The 22593-nt window shown below is 46.5% G+C and overlaps 1 protein-coding gene across 5 annotated transcripts in view; it reads right to left on the bottom strand.

The window, feature by feature from the left end:
• The window catches only part of CDON (cell adhesion associated, oncogene regulated), a 668575-nt gene that overhangs the window by 202788 nt on the left and 443194 nt on the right, over positions 1-22593 (bottom strand). For all 5 annotated transcript variants that reach the window (XM_069614078.1, XM_069614075.1, XM_069614076.1 and 2 more), the window contains exons 12-13: positions 16728-16928; positions 13922-14103 (exon numbers count right to left, since the gene is read on the bottom strand). In XM_069614078.1, the coding sequence (XP_069470179.1) occupies positions 13922-14103; positions 16728-16928 (383 nt within the window). The remainder of the gene's footprint in view (positions 1-13921; positions 14104-16727; positions 16929-22593) is intronic.

Here is a 22593-nt window from a genome sequence, read left to right as displayed (position 1 = left end):
GCTTTGGCTATCAATGCGGGAGGGCCCTGTGTACCTTTAACACACGCTGCACTGGTCGTCAACTGCAATTTCCGGGCTTATGTTCCTTGAAAGTTGTGGTCCTTTGTTGGCAAGGGTAATTCCCCCCTCTGTTGTCCTCTCCGGTCTCGCCACCTTTCTCCTCGGTTTAAACTGCCATCTCGGAATTGCTGCTTCCTCATGTGTTTTTCCTTGCTCAGAGAGTGCTTTCGTGCTCCGCCTTGTATCCATGTGGGGAAGTGTGATGGAAGTCAGATGTGAGTAATTATCAGTAACTGCCTGACTCTGCCTGACCCTTGTGTTGGGACATGTCGGGTATATGGCTCTGATGTTAGTCCATTGTGGATCACAATGAATTGTCTGTGAGAAAGTGTGTCGGAAAAAGGGGGGCAGTGGGATTGCGGTTCTAGGTATCCTACCTGGGCGGATGGGTAAAAGGTTATAAGGAAGGGGATACCGCGTCTCACCCATTCAGTGTCCCACTTAAACTACCCGAACACCACCCCTCCCCCCTCCCCCTCCCCCTCCCATCCAGGTGATCCTGCCACACTTGTCCAGCCCCAGAAACTGCATCCAATAGTGATGGCCGTGTCCTGGCCACGTGGATGACAGATCCTCAGGGAATAGCATGCAAGATACCATCAGGTATCTCACAGCTCCCATCTAAGATGTCCTATAGACTGCTTCCATGGTATTCCTGTAAATGTATAATATGCATTATGTACTCTTTATCCTGGTAAATAGTAGAGACTATGAACTATTTAGCCTTCAACCTGTTAACATTAGAGATCCTGCTCTATTTCACCTTAATACTAGGAGTCAATAATACATGGCAGCCTGCAATATTTGTATAAAAACCTGGAAATAATGTTATTACAGGCTACTGACATCACAACTGATATGTAATAAGAAAATGACACCACAACTGCTCTATAATTAGTTATTATGCTTCATTTGACACATCACATTTCCTCCTGCTTGAGCCAGCAGACAGAACTGTTTATGGTAGAATGTTTAATTTGTGGACTGCTCGAGTTTAACTCATGCGAGCAAGAATCTGTATGTTATGCTAGGTAAATTTGGAACGTGCAAATATGCCCAAGGGCATCTTGGCGCAAGGAAATACAACAAGGCTGTAGCTAGAATAGAATCAGCAAAAAAGTAGTTTTGAGTAGGCGACGAAAGTTCAGATGGTTCTCGATAGACTTAAGTTTGAAGGAGAGACTATTCCAAAGCTTGCCAGCCGCTACAGAGAAGGCCCGACCACCAACTATGATAAGGCGGAACCTGGGAACCACGACCAAACGGTCACCAGAGCGGAGAGCCCTGTGGTAAATATAGGCCTGGAACTTGTCCCAAAGGAATTCTGGTCCAACCTGATAAAAGGCTTGATGAACAATACATAAAGATTTAAAGGCAATCCGCTGTTGCACTGGAAGCCAGTCTAGATGCCGTAGTAGCGGTCTGATGCGAGAGCCATACAGGGTTGCAGTAGCGACCTGAGCAGCTAGATTCTGAAGCAGTTGTAGCCGGTGGATTGGACTGGCTGGCTGGGCCAGATAGAGCGCTTTGCAGTAGTCCATCCTGCTAGAAACAAGAGCGGCCACCACTGGCGGACAAAGGGGAAGAAAGGGCAGAATCTTACGGAGAACCCGCGCATAAAGTGTCCAGACTGACATACCACACTCACCTGTGAGGCCATAGACAGTGAGGCAGACAAATAGACCCCCAGATTCTTTACAACTGTCACCGGAGTGGGGAATACACCCAGTGAGGTAGGCCAGAAGGAAGAGGACCAGGAGTCTGAGGTAGCTGAGGTTCCCACCACCAGGACTTCAGTCTTAAGTTTAAGCCAACTGGCGCTCATCCAATCCCCCCACGGCTGATATGCAGTCAAACAAGCGAGACGACACGCCATACCGGTCAACATCTAATCGGACCAGGATTTGCATGTTGTCCGCATAAGAGTAACACCTAAAGCCATGGTAGTGGATAAGCACTACTAGGGAGCACACAGATGTTAAATAACATTGGGGATAAGGCGAAGTTCTGGGGGACTCCACAGACGAGAGGGAGAGAGATCGAGAAAGGGAGGTAGGGATAGAGACCGGCCACGACCGGTCAAGAAAGAGGAAAACCAAGCTAGTACGGGACCAGAGATTCCAAGAGAAGCTAGGCGAGATAGGAAGGGGTGGTCAACAGTATCAAAAGCAGCTGACAGCACTATCAGGGCACCCACCATCAACAAGCCAGGAGAGAGATCATCCATGACCGATACTAAGACACTCAGTACCCCTTCCGAGGCAAAAGCCAGACTGAAAAGGGTTGAGCACTGCAGAAGACTCCAGAAAGGAGGAGAGAAGAGGAGAGATCAGAGCTACAAGGAGCTTCATAAAAAAAAAGAAAGTAAATAGATTGTCCAAAGGGTAGAAAGAACAGAAGCATCCAGGGATGGCTTCTTTAGTAGTGGGACCACAGTGGCCCGTTTCAACTCAGAAGTAATAGAACCCGGGCTGCAAGAAAGATTCACAGCTGGGGTCACCAAGGGAATGATCCTAGGCAGAAGATCCTGCAGAATAGATAAGGGGACTGGGTCAGACAGAGCTGCAGATTTAAGAAGAGATGGCAGTCAAGAGCCTCATATCCGTAAACACCAGGAAAGTAGCCCAGTCGGTGGTTACAGGCGGGCTAGTGTCAACGACCTTCGTCCCAGTGCTAGGGTGTGCGGATTCAATGTTGTCACAAATGCTGGTAATTTTGGAGTGAAATAAATCCGCAAACGCATCACAATGACACAGATGGCAGAACAGTGGGAAGAAAACATGCAGTAGAGCAGGATTGAACAGAGAAAAGCTCCCCTGATTAAGGGCCACTTCAATCCTGTGTGTTAAAAAAAAAAAAAAGACTGACAGTTTTAATCAACAGGTGATACTTCCTAGATGGAGAAGCGAATATAGCTTTGTCAGAAGAGCTGTAAGAGCAGCTCCATTTACACTCAGCTTTAAGTTCAGCGGAAAACCAAGGTTGAGAAGGACAACTAACACTAGCAGGCTCAAGAGGTGCAAGTTGGTCGGCGGCTTTAAAAATCGATTGAGACATGATAGAAAGATCAATAGGCTTATTGGAGCAATTAGCTATAACAACCGATGCAAAGCGAGGCATGTCCACAGTACCCCAGTTTCTCCTGAGAATAGTGCGTTTAACAAGAGGCAACAGACAAGTCATAAGAAGCACTGTGAAAGAGACCAAAAAGTTGTCTGTCCAGACGAGCGGAATAGCAGGGAGAACCACTACACCCAAGATGGATGTGGAAACTAGATCCAAGATTCCACCCAGCTGGTTAGTAGGTTCGGCCAGGTATTGTTTAACACCTAAATCTCAAACTATTCAGGAACTGGCCAAGATTTGGGGCTAAAGGCAGATTAACTCTGATAAGTCTTTTTTTTCAAATATTTTATTAAACTGCTTGAACAAATTTTCTTCAATGCATTTTTTTCCCAATTTAGCATTTCCTTGATGCAAAGATCAAACAGTTATCAAACACAAGTTGACAATAATAACCACAATGCAATCACCAACATTCCAATGGTCGCAATATTATAGAGCACAGTAAGTCAAAGTAAATACATTACTCACCGCAATTGTATTTCTGATGCTTGTATCTGCTTAAGATTCACATGCTGTGCATAGGCCGACATCTAGTGGAAGCTGCAGAGTATTACAGTTGTTTTTGAAACTCGAAAAGGGACGTTAACAGGGCGTGCCATTAATACTATTTCTAGTGTGACGTCCACTGTACCCATGATCCCTCACGCGTCGAGATGAACAAGTTACTCTTACCTGGTAACGTTCTTTCGATGGGATGGTCCTCCGACGTATTCCATATCTATGACATGTAATCACCGCAGCACAGCTGTGGTGATTACATGTCATAGATATGGAATAAGTCGGAGGACCCAATCCCCCTTGAAGTTATTTTTCTGACATAAGGTGTAACGTGAGTACAGTTGTATCCAAACAGATGCGTATCATACAAGCTCATAAGCATCCATGCACCTTCTCTCCGAGGGGAGGAACGGTGGGTTGCATGTGAATCTAAGCAGATACAAGCATCGGAAATACGATTACGGTAAGTAATGTATCCCTTCTAAGGCTTTGGGAATCTGCTTAGATCAGTTGCGGTGCATAGATTAGCGAGCAGTAAAAGAAGGAGGTGGGATGTGAGAAGGTTCATGAGCGAATAAATGTCTTAGAACCGCTTGTCCCACTTGTGTATCTGTCTTGGAATGAGTGTCAATGCAGTAGTGCTGAGTTAAAGTAAGTATTGAGCTCCATGTAGCTGCTTTGCAAATACTGTCTAAGGGGACATTTGCAATGAAAGCCAAAGTTGCTCCAGTACCTCTTGTGGAGTGGACTCTTGGCGTAAAAGACAGTGTTTTAGCTGATGGGGAATAACAGTTGGATACATCTGACTATCCACCTAGGGATGGCATTCTTAGAGATACGGTCACCTTCTCTGCCTGGCACTAGGGAGACAAACAGCTGATCGGTCTTTCTTAGCGGTCTGGTCTTGTCTACGTAGTAGAGGGCCACTCTCCTCACATTTAGTGTGTGGAGTTTTACCTCGGCAGAGCTTTTGGGCTCCTGGAAGAAAGCCAGTAGCTCAATAGACTGGTTTACATGAAATTTGGAGATGAATTTAGGTGAGAACCTAGGGTGAGTACGTAAAACCAGCTTGTCCTTACGTATATTAAAGAAAGGATCCTGCACTGATAATGCTTGGATTTCACTAACCCTTCTTATGGAAGTGATAGCCACTAAGAAGCCAGTTTTATAAATCAGGTGTTTGAGACTAGACTTGTCCATAAGCTCGAATGGGGGTCCCCATGAGCTTAGCGAGTACCTCATTGAGGTCCCAACCTGGCAGTGGGGTAGAAATTAGAGGGTGGAGTCTCTTTACCCCTTCCATAAATGCTTTGATATGACTGGTACCTTCCACCATGAGAACTTATTATAGGAAGTGGTGTAGGCTGACAAGGCCGGCAGGTAGACTTTTAGGGAGTTGAACACTAACTTTGCATCTGGCAAGTGGTGTATATAGGTTAGAATGGTAGATGGAGTACAATCTATGGGGTTGATCTGCTTACTCAGATTACAAATCGTTTCCATTTGTCATAATAAAAGTGACGTTTGGTTTTGTTGATTCTTTAAAGATATCCATGCATCTTTGCAGTATATTGAGATGCCCAAACTCTGACTTCAGGAGCCATGCAGCCAAGTTCATTGGTTGTGGGTGCACGGTTAGCCCCTCGTGCTGGGTGAGTAGGTTGTACTGGCACGGGAGCCTGATGGGGGTCGCACATCACCAGTTTGCGCAGATGTGGATACCACGGTTGTCTTGCCCACATAGGAGCAACTAGGATAAGTGTCATTGGTTCCTTGTGTAACTTGTTCACCACCTTCCTCATGAGAGGAGTTGGGGGGGGGGGGGGACAGGGGGAGGTGGGGAGAGCATAAGCAAACTTCCCTGACCAGTTCATCCATAGGGCGTTCCCCTTGGAGCCTGGCTCGGGGAACCTGGACGTGAAGTCTGGGCATTGACAATTTTCGCTTGTGGCGAATAAGTCTATAGTTGGGAAATCCCATTGAGAGAAGAGGTGTTCTACGACTTTTGTAGACGCCACTTGTGTTACTTTGATGGGGGATCTCTGCTAAATGAGTCTGCTAGAGTGTTGTGATGACAGGAACATTTTCCGTCTGAGTACCCATTTCCATATTTTCTGTTCAAATCTGGATAGATTTGGAGAACGTGTACCCCCGTTTGTTGATATAAAACATTGCTGTGGTGCTGTCTGTTAGGATCTGCACAGACAGGTTTGTTAGATGGGGTTTGAATGCCTGAAGGGCTTTGAATACTGCCAGAAGTTCCAGCACATTGATGTGGTTCTGAGCTGCAGTGCGAGACCATAGACCAGAAGCTGTGTGGTGAAGCTAGTGAGCCCCCCCCCACCCTGCTAGCGAGGCGTCCGTTGTGACCACTGCCTGTATCTGTAGGTCGTAGAAGGGTTTCCTTCTCGTTAGGTTCTCTCATATCCACCAGCGAAGATTTTGTACAAATGTTGACGAAACGACCACTAGATCGTCCCACCGACCGCTTGTCTGAGACCACTGTTTCGCCAACCACTCCTGTATGGGACGCAGGCGCACGTGAGCAACCAGGTATATGCAAGATGCCATCATGCCTATTAAACGCATTGCTTTGCGCACCCTTATCTGACTGCCGGTCTGATAATGTGGTATTTGCAGTAACACATTTTTTACTCTTTCCTCTGAAGGCAAGACAAATCCTTCCTCTGTGTTTAGGATAGCTCCTACAAACTGTTTGGAAGTGCTTGGCACTAAGCTTGATTTTTTTCTCGTTGATTGAGAAGCCCAATCGAAAGAGGAGGTTGATTGGATGTTTTGTCTGCAAATCAGAGGCGATTGCCCTGTTATGAGCCAGTCGTCCAGGTAAGGGTACACTGGGATTGCTCCCCTGCGCAGGTGCGCTGCCACTACTGCCAGTACCTTTGTGAATACCCTTGGAGCCGAGGCTATTCCAAAGGGCAGCATTTTGAATTGGTAGTGCTTGTTCGCCATCTTGAAATGCAAGAATCTTCTGTGCACTGGGAACATTGAAATATGAAAATAAGCATCTTTCATATCTAGTGCTTTCTTAGTAGCAGGATTACCTCTTATAGTGTAGTCATGCAGAACTTTTGTGGCTTGACATACTCGTTTGCAGGGCGTAAATCTAATACAGGGTGCATTGTTAGATCTCTCTATGGCACAAGGAAGTAAGTTGAATAAATAGCCTTGTTTACCTGGTTGGTTGGGACCACTTCTATGGCGTCCTTTAATAGAAGCGTTATTTCTTCTAGAAGGAGCCGCTGATGTTCCTCTGAGTGGATTCTCTGACGTGGGGGGTGGTCGTGAGGACGTTGAAGTTCTATGCAGTAGCCCCCTGCTACAATGGACAGCACCCATCTGTCCGAGGTGATAACCCACGCATGGGAGGGTAAGTTTAAAACGCGTCCTCCTACTGGGGATGCATGGGAGGGTACCTGTAGCGGTATGTCACTTGCTCCGAGGTGGGGTGCCACCTCAAGCTGAGCCTCTGCCCCGACCACCACGACCTGTGCGTTGGCCTTGTGGACAGCCTGGTCCTTGATTATCCCCATTGGAACCTTGGCCTGGATTGTAGCCAAATCCTCTGAATTTTGGCCCCGAAAACCGTAAAAATTACTGTTACCCCTTTGACCAGTAGGATTGTTTGTGAGCTGACCTAAATATTTTAGAATGTCCTACTCATCCTTTGCGGTCTTAAGTGCGTCTTCCACAGCTTTGCTGAAGAGCACATTAGGGTCCACTGGCATGTTTATTAAAGTGGCTTGTGTCTCTGGCCTAAAGCCTGACTGGCGAAGCCATGCATGCCTCTTTATAATAGTCTACTCTGCAATGACTTCTGGCATTGTCAGCTGCATCGAAGTTTGATTTAAGGAGACATGTAGATACGGCCCTTCCGCCTGCTGCCACTTGAGCTAGTTGTGATTTAAGTGGCTCCGGGGCAGACGAAAGTAACACAGAAATCGCCTCCCACTGGCATTTATAACTTGGCAACAGTGTAGCGTTATTGGCTATTCCAGTTTGATAGGCAGCAGAAGAAGCGACCTTTCTGCCTATGGCATATATCTTCTTGCTTTCGTTATCCGGTCGGGTCTCGGAGGAAGCAAGGGGTGTGCCTGCTCTTTTTCTTGTCGTGGTAACAACCAATGAGTCTGGTTTCAATTGGCCTCATATATAATGTTACGCCCACCTGGTCTCTGCGGAGGTGTTGGGGCACGGTTGCAGCCCTCCCGGGGGAGAGGTGGTTCGGGTCCGACTTCACCCTCTGCGCTTATGTGGTGACAGGTGGTAATAGGTGATGCTGCTCGGGACTGCTACTGTTGATTAGTTTTGGCGAGCACTCCATCCTGCTGCTTCTGGCAAGGGCGCTTTTATGATCTGGACAGAGTTCCTTCACTGGTCCCTTATATGTGGTAGTCCAGTCCTGCTGCGACTAAGCCACTATACTTCAGGTAAGTGTTCCTATTTGCCTTTGTCTTTCCTCGTCTGTTTTTGTTGTATTGTAAAGTTCGTTGTCTTGTATTCTCTCCGTTCCACTTCTGATGTTTGCTCTTTTGCTTTCTTCCCTTGCAGGTGATGTTGCCGGCCCGGCAGTTGCTGCAGAGCTCGAGGCGGCAGCCAGAAAGAAGGAACGAAGCTGCAGCGGTACAGTAGCTGGTAAGTTAACTAGGGGCCGCACGGGGTTCAAATGCACCCTAGGATGGATGTTCTAACCTTGTCTTTCTTCTGCGGCGTCGGGATCAAGATCACTGGATGTCAGGAGATGAGTCTGTAGTTGAAGCACCGGTTTCCTGGAGGTGAGTATGCAGGAGAATGCCTGGTTTCAAAGTTAAGTAAACTGGTCCAAGCAGAAGTGGGCGTCACATTGCACACGAGTGCATAGTAACGCGAAGCACCAGCCTTAAGGATGGAGCAGCTTATATAGCTGAGATTCTGAAGCCACACCCCACCAAGTTCAGCCTGCCTGCCACACCCAATGAGTCAGCACATGAGGATGTATCAGCTCTTGGAAAGTTGTTGTAAAATAAAAGCACTCCTGCACTGAAATAAAGTAAAACCACTCCTGCACGAAAATAAAGTGTTCCTGTCACCTCTCTATACGAGCCTGATGCCATAGGTGCCAGGACTGAGTCCAGCCAGGGCCCCTGTGTTTATGGGTCCCAAAAGGGACATAAGTGAGTAAAGTCGCCCATTGCCCCCATCACTAGATGGTGTGGTTTTTGTGTTCTGGGGCCTGTGGCCATGACATAAGCGGCCTGATGGTGCAGGCCTGAATAGTTTTTCCAACGGCCCGTGTGAGAGCGGGTGCTTCTAAGGAAGGTTGTATTCTGCGTTGGACCGATTTCAGTAGTAGGATAAACTGGCCTGTCTTTTTGTCTCCCAGTATTTGTTCAGCAAAGTCTCTATCCTCCTGTACCGCCTGTGTGTCAATTTGGAAGTATTCCGCCGCTTTGGCTAAGACTTAATTGAGGAGGGGTTGATTATCGACAGGGGAATCGACCACTGGAGTGTCCCAATTAAGAGGGGAATCTATGGAGTACATGTTAGCCTCCTGGTCTTCATCATCCCCATAATAAAGTTCATCTGTATCCTCTTTATTAAGTTGAGGGTCAGATGTTTCCACAAAAGAAAGATTCTCCTGGTCTTCTGGTTCTATTTCGGGGTCATATAGATCTATAACTGTGCTTTGTAAGGGGACATTAGAGCGACACCTCTTAGAAGGGGGTTGTGAGGGTAAGGCAGAGGCTTGAGAGCCAGAAGGGGCTTAGGTGGGAGGAGTAGAATGGAAACTTTGAAAGTAATCTGGGTTTTTTTCATAAAAATTAGCCATGAAGGTTATTCTTCACATATCCCTACCAATATCCTGTGAAGACCATTCCTTTGAACTTGGGATCACAATAGATTAAGGGGAAATACCTAAATCCTCGGTGGGAGGTATAACCTGAGGTCTAGTGTCTTTAGGTTTCTCCGTGGGCTTGGATAGTATTCCCTTTTGAGAGGTTTTCTCCCTAGTCTTGTCCCTATGAGGGGTCTTAGAGAACTTTTTCATGATGTTTTCCAGACCCTGGGACCCAGAGGAGTGTTTAACAGACTGCTTGGGGCCTGCCGCTTTAATCGGACGATGAACGTCAAACTTTGGGTGTGGCAGCCGAGGCTTCGTCCACGGACAATCGGCCTTCGGAAGGGGTTTTACAAGTGACACCCTTGCGGTCTTTCAACGGTTGAACCCGGTCATGTGGTGATCTTGATCGAGATTGCCCAGAGGACCGGGACTCAGTGGACTTTTCACAGGGTGTCATACGTTGTCAAGTATTCGACTCATCTGTCGAATGCCGACTGGGGTTTATGTGTTTGGTGGTGTGTGCTTTTGTAGCGCTGCCGCCATCGGTGTAGTCCCCACAACATGGCCGCCGGCCTGTCCTACGGGGTCGGGGGTCTGCGCTCGAGTAGCTGAAGCTACACAGATGCCCGCACCATACGAAAGTACAGCCTTGCTGCCATTGCTAAAGGCTCCCTCTACCTCCCTGGCCTCAAGTTGCCTGGCGTAGTGGGCCCAGCATTTAATGGAGCGGTTCTTTTTAACGTCTTAGGCTTGAAGAGCCTGCACGCTCGACAAGAGGTTTCGACGTGGTCCCTTGGGAGAGACAAATTGCAAACTAAGTGTTTGTCGACTCAGGGAATTTACGATTATTAGAGCTACATTTAAATTGTGTCTCTGTGCGCCAAACCAGGTTTGGTCCCTTTGTTCGTATGCCTTTGTCGGGCTTCAGGACTGAAGACTGCCTCTGGCGTCTGAGTGTCTGGGGTGGGCAGGAAGTGAGGGACCAAAACTCCCTGTGCTTAGTATCCTAGGAGACACATGCACGCTGGCCGACTGTCCGGCAAGGACAGCCGCCCTGCTGGGTGAGTGACAGCTAGGCTGGAATGAAAGGGAATGAACGGTTTAAAAGGCGAGTCTCCAGGACTGGAAAGCAGAGTCGAACACTGGAACTAAAGAACCAAAGACGAGCTGGAAGAAGACAGCTGCTGCAACTCCTGCACCGTTGGTTTGCCCGGTGAAGCCCTGCTGCAGGTCCGAATCACCAAACTCCATTCGACAGCTAAGCTCCTTCAAGGACGGCTTATTCCCTTGAGTTGGTGGGACCAATCAACTCATAAGACACCTGGATATCATTCTCAAGGCTGGTTAGGATTAACCAGGGAGAGGGAAACCAGTTTGTGTTCTTGAATCTACAGCTACTGGAACTGAAGTGACTCCATCTGGTTTGATTTTTCGACAATCCTGTGCAGTGCAGGAGTCCCCTGACGTCCTCCCTCTTGTCCCCACGACTGAGGCTCAGAAACAGCGAGATCTGCAGGACCTGCCAGGAACCAACGTCTTCAGCTGCTTTCTGTTCTTCATACTAAGGTACTGTGCAAACCCGATTGAGAGAACGCCACTCTCACAGTGATAGTTCGTGAAGCTTTCCCAACTTGCAGGCCTAATCAGCTTGTGACCCGACATACGATTTCTTTTCGCCTAAACTACTTCCAAGAACTTCTGCAAAGACTTTACCGTTTGATACCAGAACTGCTCTTTCCTATCCAGAACCCTAGCCCATTGACTTTGGCCTGGCCTATTGACTTGAACTCTTCTGGTGAACTGAAACTATTTGCACTGTCTAAAAAGTATATATGATCTATTTTACTTACCTTGTGCCTTTTGCTCCTTTTCTAAGTAAAAGAACTGCCATTTGGCTCCTATTTCACGGGAGCTCAAACTTTCTCAAAACCTTAGAATTTTGTATTGAAGTGTATCGGTTTAGACTATAAGTTGCCTTCTTCTAGTGAAAGGTTTTCTAAATGATTGTGTAATAAATTACTAAGTGTTTTTACCAAGAAACCTTGAGTATAAGTGTTTACCTGAACCACTGTGATTGAAAGTCCTCTGTGTAACTACTTGTACTGCTCACATTCACTCTTGAGATAAGGCTGGCTGCTCAGCTCGCTAACAAAAACTGTGTGGTACAGACTTATACCAAAGGTTGGTTTGGCCAACACCTGTAGTCCTAATTGTGTGTAGTGGTCCCAGAGGGTACTGCGTGCAATTCTGCCTAACACTGCCACCAGCTTGTCCATTTAGCACACCTACAGTAACCAAAAATCCTTTGAGTGTTAGTCTAGGGCAAAAACAAAAGTGTATCCCATTGTACTGCATTGTAAGATGCCTTGATGCCCCTGGCATGTAGTGCGCTTTATAAATTCAAATAAATAAAATTGTACAATGATAAGTCACAAATAATAAGTTACTAAAAGTACTAACAAAGTAACTAGACCAAGATGTTTCCCGGTACTGACACCATGAAGGACGTGTCAGTTTCCCCACAACACAAGCTTCACTACACTGTCCTTTGCTTAAGGCTTCAGTATGCTGTAAAAAGTACAGGTCAGGATCAAAAATATAAGCAAAATGTTTGGGGGTCCATAAAAATGGATGTAAAGGTGCAGTAAAGAGAAATCTTTCCTAACAGCTGGTAGCCTGGACGGCCTCAGGTCTGCCCACAGTCCCCTCGGCTTGGGAGCCGGTAGCCTTATAGGCCTCGGGCCTGCCAGAACATGAATCCGAGGAACCCCTAACCATGGGAACCTCGGGAAAGGAGTTGCAGCGCTGTGGAACCATGCGGAACAGAAGGCCTATCTTGTCTTGAGGAGAGGTCCTGGAGACAAAATCCTTAAGGTGGGGTGGAGGAGAAGTGTGGAAGACCTCCATCCACCACAACCGATTCTTTTAATGCCCTGCGACCAAGAGCGCTGCAAGCTGAAAATGCGTCTCAACCGTGGTCAGGCCCCAAATACTCAAGACAGTGCATGGGTGTCAGAGGCAGGGAACCAGGGGTCGCATAAGGGACATCTTGTGAATCCTCCTGCAGCCGACATGCGCCAGAGGAAGTGAGGCACCAAAGCGAAGTTAAATAAGATTGAATAAACAAAACAGGGAGCTGGCTGAAAGCTAAAGAAATTCTCTGCGCTGGCTGCCAGGTCTGGCACAATCCGTGCGGTAAAAGAGGTGAGGTGCCAGAGGGCAGGGCCTCCCACACCGTAGGCCACGCGCTATACTAAATTTAAAGGGGAAGCTCAATTTATTGCTGGCAAAGGTTCCGGTACCGTCCCCATGATGGAGGACACCCACAAAGATGGAAGAAAGGGGGAACAGGGCATATTTGTAGTCCTCACTAACAGGTACAAAGCAGCAAAAGGTTGTGGCTGGTTTGATGGACGTTGATGGAGGCAAAGCAGCAACCACACCGGGACCATCAACACGGAGTAGACTAGCATGGATGAGGGACTTTGAACAGATCTGCACTAGTCTAAACCTTCAGTGGCTTTGTGAGCTCAGGATGAGCCATTTTCAGGAAAAAAACATTTTCGTCCCACCTCATGGCGCACAAAGATCACAAAACAAAATGGTCGTTCAAAGGAAGAAAAGCCTCCTCAGCAAGACCCATCAGAACACATTATGCTAACAAACTCAACATTCCCTGCATCAATAAAGCAAAGGCTGGAGGATTAGGCTTCCCTTTCCTAGCACCTAAGCTATGGAATGCCCTGCCCACCTCCCTCCGAGCTGAAACCTCCCTACTCGCCTTCAGAAAGACTTTGAAAACCACTGTCTTCAACTAAACCTCCCCCCATTCTGCCCATAAAATAAGGGGATGTAAACCGGTTTTCACCTGGGCAGCTCTGTTTTTGCTGATGCACGTTCTAACAGAATTGGCTACAGGAGTTTAAGGTCCCTTACGCAGAGCAGTGTACAGTAACTTCCTAAAACCGTTACTAGCAGATTTGGATTTCTGAGTTCCGGACCCATTTGGAAGCACTGGGATAACTCGGGTCAGAGTTAGCATGCGTTATCGTTGGTCTGTTAGTTACTGAATAAAAATTCCATGCAAATGTGTATTCAAATGCTACAGGATGAGCTAACAAGCAAACCGGACTGGAGGAGAAGGCTAATTGATTGTAATCATATGGATAACCTTCTGCTAGCATTCAGTTCATCGCTCCATGAAGAGGGATACGCTTCTGGGTTGGCCGCAATACACCCAACAATAAAAGGGAAAGCAGTCTGCTGAGTTGAGGTGTTTGCGGATCTCATTACTGGTGTGTATGCAACAGAATTGTGTGCGACTTGGCACTTAGACAGGCAACAAAAAATCAAGTTATGACAACTGCACAGTATATAAGGTAGGAGCATACTTACAGTCCATTTCAGAAGGATCTCCGTGTCGGAGACTGCCTCTGTGTGGTCTATGTGTGGCACTATGATGAGGCGGTTAGTGAATCCACTGCCAAAACCAGGCACCTGATAGGGCCGAGACGGATGACTGGGCATGCTTTCCCCATAATGGTTCATGGAAATTACTCGAAAACTATATACAGCTCCTTGCAAAAAGAAAAAAAGTCTCCCATTAGTTTCAAACAGCTGAGGCTTCAGTGGTAGTTTCCAACAGAACCACATTTCATACTCAGACCATCCCTTTATAATGGCATGCTGTAAAGAAAATTCTAGACCAAAGCACTGCAACTGAAAGCATCTTGGCTTATGCCAGGCCCACATAATTGGGAAACGGAAGCTTTATATAGTCTTCATAGGCTGTTTCCTCATGTGTACAAACAATTCATCTCAAGCCTTCAAATATACTACAGCACTTAAGTTACGCAAGACCGGTCTGCAGTTGGTGACCTTTGCTCTCAGGAGATGAGCAAGCTGAAGTGCAGAGAGATTCACTGCAACCAAGTGTTAGGGAGAATTTTCTTCTAAGGCTAATTTCCCTTACCTATAGAGGCCCCCAGCAGCATTGCTGGATTTGAAGCGTTTATTTTTTTTCTCCTGCTAAGAGAGAGACTCTTTTTCCCACACTTAGACATGTTGCTGATATGTGTTTTAGGCTATTTTTGTGCTTATGGTTTATGGGGTTTTTCTCACCCTCATAGGTATCTTTTTACATGTGTGTTACACAGCACCCTCAGTGCAATAACACAGGGGCGTCATAGTGACCCCCAAACATAGATTCCATACCCTGGGACGGACTGACTCTCCCAGGGCACGTAAAGTCCCCATTGACTTTACCAGTCAATAGTTATGAACAAAACCAGTACAACCCATCTTAGTATGGAAGTACTGGAAAGGGTTAATCGTTTTTCCCTGGTGTTCATTTTCAAGAGGGTACCGTCCAGTCCCTCTCTCCAAAGTTTCTGGCTGGTGGCAGTGGTTACTACTGTAAATATTCGACCGCGAATATTTCCCTATGGGATTTTCCCATTGTTCGAGGCTACCACTTTTACTGACAGCCTCTAACATACCAGCGGTTTATTTTATTAACTTTACTCCGGTCGGTTTTTATTGCCAGATCTTTTATATTTCTTTCCCTTGTCTTTCTCTGAAATCCTAACCCGGGTTGGGGATCTTTTGTTCGTCCTTTTCACGGGCTTCTACACAGAAGCCCTCCTCTCGGCGCCACCGAGTCTGGGGTAGACAGGATGTGTGGGAGGGGGAATAGGCACCCTGGACAGGGTTACCTAGGCAACCCAAGTCGCACTCTGCCCTGATAGGCTGGGGGTTATCCCGCCAGGATAGCCACCCCACTGTGCGAGTGACAGCTAGGCTGTATGAATGGGGGTTTTTCTGCATAAAAGCAGGGCTCTGAGTACTGGAGGACAAGACGTTGCCACTGGAACTAAGAAACCCAAAGGGAAGAGAAGCTGAAGACATCTGCATCGACTGAACCACCGGTGAAGCCCTGCTGCAGATCCTCACCACTTTTCTCCAACGGCTCGAGAAGATCTTCAACTGCAAGAATCTTCTTCCTTTGAGCTGGTGGGGCCAACCAGTTCGCCAATCGCCTACCAGGACCTGCCTTGGTCGAATCGGAAAGCCAGGCACCCATCCACCACGACCGTGATTTAAAGGATTGTACCTTTTATTTAGTTTTGGCAGCACCGCGGCTGGCTTAATCCCTGGGCAGTGCAGTAACTCGACGAGAGCCTCTCTTCCTCTGCTGGATCTCCCGAACTGCAGGAACTGCCAGGGACTAACACCACCGCAGGAGCCTCTTCCACTTTCAAGGTACATTGTTCCGCCAGGCCTCCCGTTTCGCTGGGTACTGCTAAAGGTGCTTTAAATCGTTTACTTACCTCCTGGGTTGGCCACCCCTATCGTCTAACATTATCTTATGACTTTCTGCACCCTCCTTTCTGAATCGTTAAACAAAGACTTGACTGCAGCTACTAGCACCGTTTGATCCTGGGCACTTTGTCTTGTACCACCGACTCTGGCACCGGCCTATTGACTCTGGCTAAATCTGTTACAACTCCTTCTCTAGATTGCTTTTCCTCAAGAAATGTGTTGGTGCACCTAAACTCTAACCTCCTTTTCCTTCCCTTTTAATATTGTGAAGTGCCATTTTGGTCGGTTTTCACCTAAGTATTACTTATGCTAAAGTACTGACTTGCCTAACTTGTTCACAATACAATTGGGAAGTGCTGCTGGTGTGTTTAGGAGTCTAACCCTGTATAACTTTACCTTTCTCTCCCTCTGAAGTAATTGATAGAGCGCCATTTCTGCTTGGTTTTACACTGCCATTTTGCTCAGTTTTCACTCTTGCTCAAACTTGTCTACAATTTATTTAGGGAGTTGTGTATACTTTTCTTGACGGTTTTAACTTGCTTTAATGATGGTGATTGGTGTGTGGAATTAAGAGTGTGTAAAATAAATAAATATATTCTTTTTAATACAAAGCTTTGGTCAGTGTTTCCTTGTTCCATAGTACTCTAGTCCTATTGTGTAAACCCTGAATATTGCTCATCTCCCTCTTGAGATAAGTCTTGACTGCTCAGCCACAACTACCAACTAAATCTGTGTGGTACAGACTGATACCAAAGGGGATTTATCGCCTATACCTGTAGTCCTAATCTTCTGTAATGCTCCTTAGGGGAACTGCATAGGATTCTGCCTAACACCTAGACCCTGAGCAATGGATGTTTACTGTTTCTTTCCATAGAAATACCTGGCTCCAAGCGGGAAACTTCCACAGATATTTCAGAAGGTGAGATGTTATCTGCAGCAGTCTGCCAGTCCTCGCCATTACGCTTGTACTCCACTTTGAAAGATGTGATCGGAAATCCACCATTGGCTCTGGGGACCCATGTGACGTAGACTGAGGACTCAGATGCTGTAGAGATCATAGGCCTAGCTGGAGCTTCGGGAGCTGAAAAAAAGAGCCACAGGATTAAATTGATACTGAATACTGGTGAAATGTAATGAATCAAGAATGCCCTTTCAAAGCATTGCACAGAACTGCACAAATGACAGGTACCCAAGGAAGGAAAGAAACCTTATGCTTATAGGCGTCCACACACAGAAATAAAGTCGAGCACCAAACGCAGCAAATGAAAACCAATCAGCTATCAACAGCAGTCATAGCTTTGAAGTCTAAACCCTGCAAAGCCAAGCTACACAGACAAGGCCATAACCGCCTCCTTATTACAGGTCTTTTAGGAGAGATGTTCAGAATCAGCACCACAGAAGGTTCTCAAAGGCAAATCTAGGAAATGGGCAAGAGCTTTTCACACACTCAAGGTAGGTCAAGCCCAGGATAAAAGCAGACTTGGCTGATCAGGGGATTTGCAAGGTTCGAAATTGCTGTGAGCCGTTTAGCTCCTACCTCTTCCCTAGAAGAGCCTGGTTACCTTGAAACCAACAGCTAGCAGGAGCTACTTTCTACTCGCCCATCCAAGTGGTGCCTTACAAACATGCCTGTGACATTAACGTTGAATGTTTGAAAATGTTCATAAACGAATAGTATACATCTAGGACATTTAAAAATAATGGATCATACATAATAACCAAAATATTATGGTGCCTGTCTTGTGGAAGTTAAATTTGTGGTGCGCGGTGTACCCCCTCCTGCTTTTTGGGTGGTGCAAGACATCCAGGAGCTGATTTTAGTTCATGCTCATAGAATCTTAATTTCGAGCCCTGATTTGGTGTTGAAGTACAGTTAAAACCACTGAGACAGTTGTAAGAGTTTCACATGGAAGTTTGTTTTTAATTTTAATCGTGAGGAGGGGAAAAGAGTTAAAAAGGTATAACACATCCTGCCTTAAAATTATAAAGGCAAAATATTTGTACCTGGGAACCTTGAGGCTTCCCATCTATGACCTGAACCCTTCAAAATATTGATGCCTTTCTCCCCCTTGCACTGGTGGAATAAACTAGGCCTGTGTCCTGCAGTCAGTGGACTTTGGAAATGTCCCTGGACCCTTATGTGGACTGTTCATTCATGAGCAGGACTTTAATGCACCAGACACCATTCAGAGTTGGAACTTTAGGAAGTTCAGCTTGCGACCTAGGAACATGGTCGTCTCCATAAGCTGCTCCCCATCCTGGCAAGTGGCCTGCCTGAACACGTTCTCTGCTGCCACCTAGCGCTGTGACTGCTGAACCCAGACCAGGGTTTCCTCACAATTTCAACAAGTCTGCTGTGCCCTTGGGTCCAACCTAGTCATAAATGTCAGTCACCTGACACACCCAAGGCCAAGTCTGCAGGAACCACATCTGCACCGGAGATTGGAATGACCATTTAGCCAGACTGAAACCCAACACCTACTGCTGCCACTGAATCTGCAACCCATGGAGCTCCAGAAACAGGACCAGCAACAGAAACAATGGCCTTCTGCATAGCCCCAAGTTACAACGGGGTGCAAGTGTACATACCACTCGTTGCCACCGTCGCCCCATGGCTAAAGTCAACTACAGAACATTACGTTTGCCTTGTGGTGGAGTGCTGGCCTAAGATTTCCCCCTAGGCAACTCTTAAGAGTATTGTAAATGGTTGGATCCCCACTTTGATTCAGCTTCCTAAGAGCACAAATTCAAAATAAATGTTCTAGTTACCTATTGGCTTAGGCCAAAACTTGTGCAGGGAAACTTTAAAACTTCCTACTCTCCAGCCTCGCACCCCACACCCGCACTCAAGGTACTTTACCTGGTTGCCTCAATTTTTAGGAACCTTTCATTTACTTACTGGCTTATGGAAGGGCTGCTCCACTAGATGTCTGCATTATAATTGTAAGGCAGTTTGTATTAGATCAGTTTTATCCACTTCGCTGCCGCTGTACTTGTTACAGTTTTGCTGTATTCATTTAAAAGTGTAGTCTCAATCTGGTAACTATGTATCTAAATTGTGCCTATGGTGTCTTAAGTTTTACTTGCATGTGTCTTTTGGCCTAATAGCGTATTTATGTACTTGTGTGGAACTATGTCTTACGGTATTAAGTGTACTTACAAGCCAAACGACTTGTTAGGCAAGATTGTATGCAGTACCCTGTGGGACACTGCACCAGCCTTGTCCTCTTGGCAATAGTTAACCCAACCTTTTGTATAAGCATGTACTACACAAGTTGGTAGAGTGACCAAGCAGCCAGGCTCATCTCAAGAGGGGTCAGTGTGAGCTGTAGGGTTGTAACATAGGCTTTCACAGTGACCAGTATCAAACAAAACACTCATGTTTTCTTGATTAAACTATTATTTATTAAACAGTCAGTTGCAAAAAGCCTTCTTTAGAAGGTAGCAAATATGTAACTTAAAATATACTTCAAATACACACTCAGTTTCAATAAATCAGTAGATGCCCATTGGGGATGGCACACAGATACTTCCTACACCCTCAGGTGACTTACATAACTAGGACAATGTGGACATTGATATATCACTGACACATTTAGAGCAATACTGAGTTTGATGATTAAAAGGGGAAAGGTTAGAGGGGAGAAACAATGGTTAAATATATTCTTATGCACATAAGCACTTTTGAACCCAAAAATGCAATGTAGATTAACCCTTTCCTAGCTACACAAGTCATAGAATGTGTGACTGTTAGGGAGAATTCTCAGAAATGTGCTAATTCCATTCTACCTTGGAGACCCCCAGCTCTTTTGCTGGATTTTAGGGCTTAATTTCTAACCTGAGAGAGTGAGACCCTATTCCCACTCATGCATTTTCCTGTGATTTTGTTTCTTTTGACTTTGGAGTCTGACAAACTCCATAAGCATCATCTTTACATTGTGACATACAGTACCTTCAGTGCAGTGACACAGTGAAGTCTCTTAAATGTCCCAAAAAATACCTTCTCTTGGTAAAGCTACTGTTTCCACTAACAGTGAAGCGAAACAGACTTTACTTCCTTTTTTATAACTTTCGAGACCAAACACACAACATTTTACCATAGGGTACCGGAGGGGTTACTTCGTATCCCCTTGGTCTAGCTTCTCATGTAACATTTTTATGTTACTCTTTCCACAATTAATGGCTGGTGGCAGTGGTTTACATTTTCCTACCATTGTGTGTTTCTACCACGGGCTGCAATTGCAGCTGCAGTAAAGCACCCATGGGCGCCCCTTTTGTCAAAATGGCCCCAGTCTTTTTTCACCATTTCTTGTTGGAAAGGTCCTTCTTGAGATTTACTCTGCGCAGCAAACCAGGTTTGGCCCTTTTGTTCGTTTTGTCTTTGGCGGGATTCACAAGTGAAGCCCGCCTCTGGCTCCAGTGCGTCTGGCCGGGCAGGAAGCGAGGGAGGTGCCCAAAACTCCCTGTGCTTAGTCTCCTTGGTTACAGGAATGCACCCAAGGGTGATTCGTTGGAGGGCTGTCCTTGGAGGACAGCCACCCTGCTGTGTGATTGACAGCTAGGCTGTGAATGAATGGGAGAAACCTACATAAAAGGTGAGGCTTTTTGCTTGGAAGGCAGAGAGGACCACTGGACGAAGGAATCCTAAGAAGAACTTGGAAGAGACGCTTGCTGCAACTCCTGGACCCTTGGTTTGCACGGTGAAGACCTGCTGCAGTGCTGAAGCTCCAAATTCGCATTGACCAGAGAAGCCCTGCAACAAGCGACTTCTCCCCTTGGGTTGGTGGGACCAAACAACCCCAAAGTGAACTCGTCTGAAAATCCTCTCGGAGATGGCTGTACTTCCGTTGCTGCTGCAGGAACCAAAGTGCCATGGAGAGGAACACCAGATCAAGTGCAAGTCGGACCAGAGCTCCAGAAAGATCCTCTGGACTCCCAGGAAGCAGGACTGACCAAGCCTGAACCACCTCAACAGGGTGCTGGACCCCAGATGCGAGGAAAGTCCATAGTGGTAAAGCAGAGAACCGTGGTGGTGCTGTTTGCAAGAGCCGCGAGGAGCTGAAACTGCGAGGTGCTGATCTGAAGTTTTCCCATTGCTGCCACCGACCTTCAATTCGTAGCACAGGAGTCCCCAGACGTCCTCCCTCTTGTCCCCACGACAGTCCCAGGAACAAAAGGATCTGCAGACCTACACAGGAACAGAAGCCAGCTGGAACCAATTTATTCTAACCAAAGGTACTGTAAAACTAAGCGGACATGCCTCTTGTTGTGTAGCCTTGCTTGTTCTCAGTTGACACTGGTCTTGGTTGCTTTTTCAGAGTTGCTTGCAGCTTTGACCCTCACAAGCCTTCCAGCTTGTGGCTCTACAGTGATTCTATTTGTTCTACAAAGATTTCTAAAACATTGTGGAAGACGTTTTACTTGCCTGCAAGAAGTGCTTCAGCTCACCTAGACTTTTGCTCAATTTACATTGGCTCGCCTGGCTCCCTGAAAGACTCTTACCACCTATGACTTTATGCTTCACACTCTTCTTCCAGGAAAGGGCTAATTTACTTTGCATTGGGGGTTCAAAAGTACTTGCCTGCTTCAGAATATTTTGCTCTAAATGTACCAGTGATATATTAATGTCCACAGTGGCCTCCTAGTTATTTAAGTCACCTCAGGGTGTAGTAACCATCTGAGTGCCATCCCAAATGGGTACTTGCTGATTTAGAGACACTAAGAGTGTGTATTTTTTTGTTACTTATATATTGGTCCCTTCTGAAGAAGGCTTATTCAACTGACTGTTAAATGAATTGTTTAATCAAGAAACCTTGATTGTAAGAGTTTATTTGAATACCTGTCACTGTGAATCTGTGTAAAAACCCTACTGCTCACAGTGACCCATCTTGATATAAGCCTGGCTGGCCAGCCACGCTACCAACCTGTGTAGTACAGACTTGTACCAAAGGTTGGGCTACCTATTGCCAGGAGGACATGGTTGTTGTAGTCTCCCAAAGGGTACTGCCCACAATCTTGCCTAACAGTGACTTTTTGGAGGGATAGTTAAAGCACAAAGTCAGAGGTTAGAAGAGTATTTGCCAATGTCAATTTGTCATGCCCTCCTGGAGGGTACGGGATCGGTGGAGTCACCATTGATTAGTGCCATCACGATCCTGCCGTTTCTCAGGAAACATTCTAGTTGATTTCCAATATGGCCACCCGCCTCCCGGCTTAAGTAGCTACGGACCCAGCTTCTCAGTGCGTTGCACCTCGGATTGTCTGTGCCTCAACGCTTGTTTTGTCTCCTCGGATTTCCTCCGACTCTGCCTGCTTTCCGGATTGACAGCCTTTGTCCTGTCCGATCACGGAACTCTGCTGCTGCGACCTTCCTTTGTTTTCAGGGTCGCTCTCCCTTTGTTTCCTCTTACATTTCTGGGACTGCCCTGCACTACCTTGTTTCCAGACTCTTGGGAGGATCTTTCACTTCCTGTTGTAGTCCGCCCGGTATTCTCTGCAGGGCTCTCTTGCTATCCTCTGTTCATTCTTCCGGTCTTCGGGCCGCTTGTTTTAAACAGCGGCTTTCCTGGTCCGCAGTCACTCCACCGGAGTTCATGGCCTTCAGTACATCCTGCCACAGCTCTGCCAACAGGATCCTTACCTCGGAGGAATCAATCTCAAACCTTTCTAATTGCATACTAATTTGTTGCAAACAGTCTGGACTCCCACATCCATTGTTACTGGACTTGCAGGGTTTTTCAGCCAGG

The sequence above is a fragment of the Ambystoma mexicanum genome, chromosome 9 (genome assembly GCF_040938575.1).
Source record: "Ambystoma mexicanum isolate Mex_15411 chromosome 9, UKY_AmexF1_1, whole genome shotgun sequence".
NCBI classification, from domain to species: Eukaryota; Metazoa; Chordata; class Amphibia; order Caudata; family Ambystomatidae; genus Ambystoma; species Ambystoma mexicanum.
Note: the sequence above shows the minus strand (reverse complement) of the source record. Positions and strands in the feature narration are given on the sequence as shown.